This window comes from Pipistrellus hanaki (genome assembly GCF_964339955.1).
Source record: "Pipistrellus hanaki genome assembly, chromosome: 18".
Taxonomy (NCBI): Eukaryota; Metazoa; Chordata; class Mammalia; order Chiroptera; family Vespertilionidae; genus Pipistrellus; species Pipistrellus hanaki.
In genome coordinates this window covers 8,302,800-8,311,008 of record NC_140520.1, presented here as the reverse complement: position 1 = coordinate 8,311,008, position 8,209 = coordinate 8,302,800, and the positions used below count along the sequence as shown (strand labels likewise).

Below are 8,209 nucleotides of genomic sequence, written 5' to 3'. Positions count from 1 at the left end.
ATATATTTTTTTTTATTGATTTCAGAGAGGAAGGGAGAGGGAGAGAGAGAGATAAACATCAATGATGGGAGAGAATCATTGATTGGCTGCCTCCTGCATGCCCTACACTGGGGACTGAGTCTGCAACCCAGGCATATATCCTGACCAGGATTTGAACCATGACCTCTTCGTTCATAGGTTGACACTCAACCACTTAGCCATGCTGGCAGGGGAACCACATATTTAGTTAACATTAGGGTATCAATATTATTTTGTTAATCAATATAATGAATATACCACACTAATGCAAGATGTTAATAAGGGAAACTAGGTGTGGAGTATATGGGAACTCTATACTCTCCCCTTGACTTTTCTGTAAATCCAAAACTGTTATTAAATATAAGGTCTATTAAAAAATCAAAACCTAAGACTTCAAAATAATTTTTCACATATTCCAGGTGTTGTTAATCATTTCTCCCTCTGCTCCCAAGCTCCTGCCTCCCTGCCCCCACCCATTCTACCCAGACTTCCTTTTAGCTCTTGTCCCATAAGTAATGAGAGGCACTGATGAGTGTTAACCCAAGGAGTGATGCTGTTAGATCATAATTTTAAGCAGAACACTCTGTCCTCTATGTGATGGGTGGATGGACAGAGGATAAAGAAAACCAGCTTGAAGGCCATTGCAAAAGCTCTGGTAAGAAATGATATCAGTCCAGGCTTGGGAGGTGTATGTAGGGAAAGCAAGGACTTGATCGTTGGTGGGGAGTAGGGAAGAAGAGAAGGGGAGTAGGGAGTGAGGAATGATGATGGTATCTCTGGTTAAGGTGAAAGCACAAGGTAATATTGTTCCTCAGGAGAGAGAATACCTAAGGAGGAGAGATAGTGAGTGTTGCTAGAGTTGGGTGGGGAGGATGGGATGCTAAGTGCCATTCAGACCTATTTAGTTTGGGAGCCTCTGGAAGTATCAGTAAGGATGTCCCTGACATATCCTCATGCCTACGGGTAATGAGACAAACTGCCTGAGATGATGTGGTTAAATAGTTAAAGGCTGGTAATTCCCCAGAAAGAGAGAGCTCCATGTCCTGAAATGATTGATGGTAGTAAAGACTACAGAAATGTCAGGCAGGGTAAAGGGTACAGTGACCTTACATTTGTATTTTTCCAGCTGATTCAGCATTTTGGCTTCCATGATTCCAGCTGGCCTAGCCCTTACTTCCACTAGTGACACTGTCATACTCCCCATCAAAGACGAGTCCCAGGAGTTTCTCCTCTCCTCACCTTGCCCAATGCTGCTTCTAATACTGTTCTAAAATCCTCTTTAACCAAGTAGGCAGTGCATAAGACTCTTGGAAAGCATGAGGACATTCTACAGAGAAAAAAACCAGGAAGGGACCAGAACCAGAGGGAACTCCACTCCCTGCCCACCCCCTGGGGCTAAAATTGTGCTCTATGCATGTAAGGCAGTGCTGGGCTGAGACAGCCAGATCCTCTTTCCCCAACCAGAAAAACTTATCCCTGTTTCAAAACTGGCAAGTGTTGCATTCAGATGCATGATGAAATCATTTTTTGCTTTGATTTGGTGTTGGTTTGGTTTCATATTTAGAAGCTATTCAAAGTGTTGGATGGTTTGCGGAACAGACTTAGAGGAGGGGTCAAGATATCTGTTCTCTTTGGGAGTTAGCCAAGAGAGTTGGTTGCAACCATTGACCCATACATGGGTTTTTAATATGGTGAGTTGGAGGGAGGGAGGGAGAGAGCGGGAGGGAGAGAGAGGGAGGGAGGGAGGGAGGGAGGGAGGGAGGGAGGGAGGGAGGGAGGGAGGAAAAAACAAAAGCCCAAGAGAATACAGGATTTTGGACTTCCAGGATTTATTGTGTATTATTGTACACACTCACAGATTCTGCTATAATACTGGGGATGGCGTCAGAGCGACGACTGCAGTAACTATTCTCAGGTAGAGGCTCTGGCCACCTGAGGTCGGAATGGGGTGGGACTGGAGTCATCAGGAGTAGGTGCTGGGCAATAGCTTTCCCCTCCCTCATCCCATTCTATCACAGAGACAAGCATAGGGATAGGGTCAGGCAGGTTCACAGATGAGGTGGTCCGTCCAGACTGGGGGACCTGAGGTAAGTGAGGCCACTGGTTCAGCTCTCTCTTCACTTTATGTGCAGTGGCCTGAGGATGTCTGGGATCTGGGGGTGGTTACTTATGCTTGACAGGGCACTGCACCTCTTCCTTCTGCTGCTGCTCCTCTGCAGGGGGCAAGACTTCTCCCTTCAGTGGCTGGACTTGGTGGGTCTCTTGGGCCTGGCCAGGAGCTGGGACACATGCAGGTTGTTTGAGCTGCCCGTCCTGCTGCTCTGCTGGCTCTGGCTGCTCCTCCTGCTCTGGCAGCTGTTCCGGCAGCTGCTCTCCTTTCTTTTCCAGTTGCTTATCTCTCTTTGCTAGCTCTCCCTCCAGTTGCTGGTCTGGGAGTGTCTTCTCCTGTCCCAGCTGCTCCTTTAGCTGTTGCTCCAAGTTTTCTGCTTCCTGGTCCTCTTGCTGCTGCTGCCCCTTCTGCTCCAGTGGCTCCTCCTGCTGCTGTTCCAGATGCTCTTCCTGCTGCTGTAACTTCTGGGGCTGGGGCTCACAGCCTTGCTCCGACATCCCCTTCACAGCAGTTGTGTGTTTCTCTCCTTGCTCCAAGGTGACCTCCCTTGGGAGCTCAGAGGGCACCTCCTGGCATGGGACAGACAGTGGAGTTGGCTGCTTCACTTGTTCCTGCTGGATATCAGCGGGAGGAGGAACAGGCTCCAGGGGCTCCTGGCTGAGGGCCGGGGGCAGGGTCACTGGCAGAGTGTGTTGCTGCTGGGACATCTTGGAAGCTGCTTCAAGTCAACCTGAAAATCAGGAGGGGTCAGAGGGGTGGCTGAAGAGAGGCAGTAGAGGAATTCCCAAGCAATCAGTTTCTGGTTCCTCAGTGGCCCATCTCATCCCCTCCAGTCCCGAGCTTCTCTCACCACCTCCAGCTGTCATTCCCCACAAGCAGCAGAAGGAGGGTAGTGATGGGGAGAGGCAGGGAGAGGCCCTCCTGGAAGCCTCGTTTCCTGCAAGAATTCTGTCTCCAGAGCTGCTCCTCAAAATGGGGGGGGGGGGGGGGGGGGGGAGGAGGAGAGAGGCGGGGCGCCACTGCGCCTCCTGCTGGTGACTTATCTTTGCCTCTCCTCATTTCTGACCTCCAAGGAAGAAAGAGTTTGGGGTCATAGCAGAAAAAGGTAAGGTCCTAGGAAAGTCCTGGGAGCCATTAGCCCATGCTGGAGAGGAGGTGAGAGGTCATGGTGTGAGCCCTGGATTGGAGTCACATGACATATTCTTCGTTTAATTATCTCACTGAAATAACGTGTGCTCCTGGGCCAGGCACTTACCCCTTCTTAGCCCCAGCTGTCTCCTCTTTAAAACGAGTGGTTTGGCCTGTTAACTGCAGAGCTACCTTCGTCATGAACTCTGAGCTCTCCCTGCAGCCCCAGTGCTCAGGTGAGGGGTGGCAGGAGGGGTAGCAATGTTGCTGAGAATGGGGCTGGCTCTTCCAAATCTCTACTATTATGTTCGGTTTTCCTGCCCCTGCTCTGCCTCTGTTTCTCCAAATAGAAAGTTTTCTCCATTCTGAAGTTCCCCCTTTTGCCACAGAGCCAGTCACGGGCATTTCCCTGAAGCCTCTACCCCCATAAGAGAGGCAAAATCACCGTCAGCCTAAATCAAAGAATTTGAGGAAAGAATTTGGCCATATTCATGCTGCAGCCCCATCTCACTGCCCCCACCCTCTGTCCCACTCTTACACTTTCTCACATTCACCACACACACACACATTCCAGACCATGGCCCCAAGGAAAGAGGCGACAGGAGGAGATTGTCATCTTTTCTGTTTCCATTCTCTGACACCTGTCCCTCAGCACAGTGACCGGAGCCCTTCTAGAAGCACAGATACTGCAGCTGAATCCAGTCTACGAGGATACCTGCACCCACCCTGGCATTCCCCACATCATGCTCTGCCTGCTGGAGGCCCCTGGTTCCGTTGGCTCACACTTACCAGGCCCGCAGGAAGGATGGCTGGATGGGCTTCTACCAGAATGCTGAGCTGAGTAGGGGCCAGGGCACCCTTTATACTGGTCCCAGACTGTCTGCCTTCCTAGGCTGAAGGAGATGGACTGGTTCCACCACTGAAGTTAGTCAACTTCCTCTAGCCCCTCCCTGACACATCACAGGCACCTGAAGTAAGAAAACCCTCAGGGCCCCTTTTCCCACACTGACATAGCTCCTGCCTGGCCAGAGGGCTCTGGGGGCTCAGGCACTCCTGACTCACTCATGACCTGGGCATAGGGAGGTGAGGGAGGCAGCTCGGGAACCAAGTCCCCTTTTCCTAATATTTTGTGACCTCAGCCAAGCATCTCCAAATTTCAATTTCTCCACCTATAGACTGGGTTTATCCCCATTATTAGGCAGAGATTCATTTCCAAGGGCAATAAAACCGGAACTGTTGGAACAATATGAAGATAAATACTCATTTCTGGAGCTTATTTTGAGAAGTGTCCTGATTTCTCATGGGTTTCCCCAAAGGCACCTTTCTTCCAGCCCCAAATAGTTCAATTTACAATGCTAACTTAGCCATGCTCTGGGGGGCTCAGTCTTGAAAGACAGATGGAGGGACTCCTGCCTCTGAAAGATTACCCTCTCCTCCTTCTCTTTCTGTTTCCCAAACCCACCTAGGACCTCACTCTGCCTTCTCCATAGCACAGGCACTGTGTCATTTTCTAGGGCTGGGGAAGCCTCCCCCCCCCCCCCCCCATGGAGAGCTACCCAAACATCTTCACATGGGCACCCATGGCCTTGAACTCTGCAGCTGACCTCACATGGCAGGAATCTGCCTCTCCCCAGCCCATGACAGTGAGTCCCAGGGCAGCAGACCCTGCTCCCGGAAGTCACACCGGTCTTATGGGTTTCTAGCGTTTGTATCTTCCAGATCTGCCCCCCACCCTCTGACTCACAGCATAATGAGAGCTTTTGGGGGAGAGTGTGTGTGAGAGCCTTCAGTCACTGGGCAAAGTTTGGGTGTGGGAAGGAGGGAGGGGCATGAAGCTGAGGTGTGTGTGAGTCGGACAGGAGATGGAAGAGCCCCAGCATTTTAAGGGCTCAGAGGCCTCATGCTCTGCCCTCTGGTTACCCCATTTGGGGGCCAGACATGCATGTATATCGGGGAGATTCCCTCGGTGTCTGTGTGAATGACCTCATAGGTCCACATGATGAGTGAGGGTAACTGTCCAGCCCCTGTCCAATGTAATGAGGATGAGATCACATCCCATGACACCTACAGAGGCCTTGACCCCATCTCTGCCCCAGCCCAAAGAGGCCCTGGCTCTTTCTCTTGCAGAGGCAAAAACTAGCAGGTTTCTCTTTCTCTTGGAGTGAGGCAGCCTGTGTGAACTGTTGTTTAGCTGTGAGAGGGCAGCGTTCACTGCCCTGGCAGGTCGGGGGAGCTTTGGGAACAGCTTTTAGTTGGCAGTATGAGATGAAGGCAGATGGCCCTGCGAATGTGACTTGAGCCAGGATGTCTTGTGTTCCCTTCCATCTTGGGAGCCATGCTTACACTATTTCTGGGTGAGGCAGTGGCCCAATACTCTGAGGCTGCTAACCTCAGGTCCCTCCCCGTAGGTGTCCTCCTCTGCCCAGTGCACTGTCAGCTACACCATCTCAATCTGCACCTGCATTAGTCACCTCCCCGTGGTCCCAGAATCGTCACCATTCTCCTCATGGCCTCCTGAACCTGACCTTTGCTCCTCATTTGCCTTTTGTGCCCATATGCTGCTCCGGAGGGAGCAAGACAAGAAAGGGAGATGTGACCACAAAGGGCCAAGAGGCTGATTCTTCCTCAGTGGGTGTTGGTGTTGGTCTGTCCGATGTCCCCATTTGTCCTTCTTACGTCTTCCTCTGGCTTCCCTCTTTTGGCCTGTGGGATGGCTGGTCCCACTTCCAGTTCTAGTGCTGATTCTTGCTCTGCTCACTATGGAAGGCCAGCCCCAGTCCCGTTCTTGGTGCAGGAAGAGGAGCAAGGGCAGGCACAGCTCCCCGGGTGGGAAGAGGAGATGCTCAGTGTCCTCTCGTCCAGCTGTCAGAATGCCCTCTCCTGGGGCTCACAGTTTGGGGAATCACACTCTTTGTAGTTGATTCTTTGCAACGGAAGGCAGCAGCATGTCTGAGCTGGGTGGGGGCTTGGAGAATGCATGTTAGACGGGTTGTATCAGGTGACCTCAGACATCTTCCAACTGTGAACCAGTTGTTTATTGTGGTCAGTGCTGGGTTTTTTGTGTTTTTTGTGTTTTTTGTTTTTTTTTTGTTTTTTTTTGAGGGAGGGTCAGTTTTTCGTAGCTCAGATCCAGCCGAAATGCTCTTGGGATGACCCTCATTGGTCCAGGGAACAGAGAGCTCTCCTTCCAGGTTGGTGCAGGTGTTGAAGTTTATTTTCACGTTATCCCACCTTGAGGAGTGTTACTGTTCTGAAAGTGGTTGCAGAGGCTATGTAGTTGCATATGGAGTCATGTGTGTGCTGTGTCTTTATATGCATGAGTGTGTGTTTGTGTGTTGCATGTGTATGTGTGTATGTGTGTGGGGAGACGGGGAGGGGGCACTGGGGAAATATCTAGTCCTAGAGGAGACATTTTTGCCAAAAGCAGTTAATTGCTCAAATTTCCCTACCTCTGTAGGGTCCTGCTGAGTCCCCAGAGCAGCCCCAGCTGGGTCCTTTCTACCTTCATCTGTTCTCCGTACAGTGGACTATTTGCCAGGAAGCTGTCCCACTGCTCCAAGCTCAGGATGGGTTGGTCTGGTCCAGTGTATAAAACAGGGCCTATTTCTTCCTCCCTAAACCATGACTCCCACTGACTACCTTCATCAAGTCAGACTCAGGGCAAATGCCGAGGCTCCTAGGGCCAGTGTACTGGGGAGGGCCTTGACCTACCACTTCCTCTCTAGTCTGCGGCAGATATAACCCCTGCTCCTGCTCTCAGGAAACTTCCACTGAATGGAGAGACAGACACAGAAATGGAGGGATGGGTGTAATTCATGCCATGCACCTGACTAACGGACCTGTGCATAGATGTAGGTGTGAGCAGACCAGGGTTGCACGATTCTCCCTGGGGAGAATGCAAAGGAAACAAATCTTCAAAGCCTGAGGTTTCCCAGACATGATGCTACATAGTCCTCATCCACTATCTCAATTATTCCTCTGCACTTCACAGATGAGGGGCTGAGGCTCCAAGCAGTGCAATGACTGGGCAATGGTCCAACAGTTGGATGAAACGTGGGTGTGTCTGCTCCCAGGCCAACCTCTCCGCCTCTCTCTAAAGGCAGAGATGTCCATCAAGTGCAAGAGACACTAGAGTCCTGCTGTGTCCCTTGGAAGAACCCAGGGTTGGCACAGGGAAGACTGGAGAGCTACAAACCAGAAGACAAGCAAGCTAGAAACTGTTGGAGTGACTGAAACGTTCTTTTCCTGCCACTCAAGTTTTACAAGAAAGCCTGCTTGGAGGGGGATGGAGGGTCAGAAGGGGTGAGAGAGGTCAGGAGGAGAAAGGTGAGCCCCAGAGTTCCTGTTACAGGTGAGTCTTGCTTGCTCAGCTCCAGCCTCACCCTTCTCTTTTCCTTGTACCCCAACCCCTAGCATTTCTCCCAGAAGCTTCAGGCCCCAGTCACCCTAGAACCACCTCCTCCCCAGCTCAGGATCCATGTCTGAGAAAGCTGGTGCTGGAGGAGCCTTCCTGGTCACGGAGTTCAGCCTTGGCACAGTCTAGAGAGGGGAAGGATCACACAGGGTCAGTGGCAGGTCTGGGCCAGGGCCAGGGCCAGGTCTCCCGGGTTCACTTTTACTCACCGCGCTGCCTCTGTGCATTCCATTCTTTGTGCTGGAAATACCTTTGGCATCTGCTGCCTTATATTTTGTTCAACTTCACTGGGAATACAGCATCGAACGCAACGGTCAACCCCTCCCCCCTGTCTAAAGCTTCCATTGCAGTGTGTGAGGCAGACGACAAGTCAACGCACATCTGGAATCTAACTCCTGTCAGATAGACTATGTAAGAAAATAGGGCAGGAAAGGTTTGTGGAGTGCTATGGGAAGGGGTGTCCTTTATTTTTAGCAAATCAAATCTAAGAACATGTAAGAAGGATTAAGCAACCTGATCAAATAGGGTTTCTCTCAGGA

General features: G+C 51.1%; 1 protein-coding gene across 1 annotated transcript; it reads right to left on the bottom strand.

Moving 5' to 3' along the window:
- Positions 1–1,846: 1,846 nt before the first annotated feature.
- On the bottom strand, positions 1,847–4,138 carry IVL (involucrin). The gene is made up of 2 exons (XM_084865136.1): positions 4,046–4,138; positions 1,847–2,858 (listed from the first exon to the last, which is right to left on the bottom strand). The coding sequence occupies exon 2, from the start codon at positions 2,833–2,835 to the stop codon at positions 2,182–2,184; it is 654 nt and encodes a 217-aa protein (XP_084721262.1). The 5' UTR covers positions 2,836–2,858; positions 4,046–4,138; the 3' UTR covers positions 1,847–2,181.
- Positions 4,139–8,209: the final 4,071 nt, after the last annotated feature.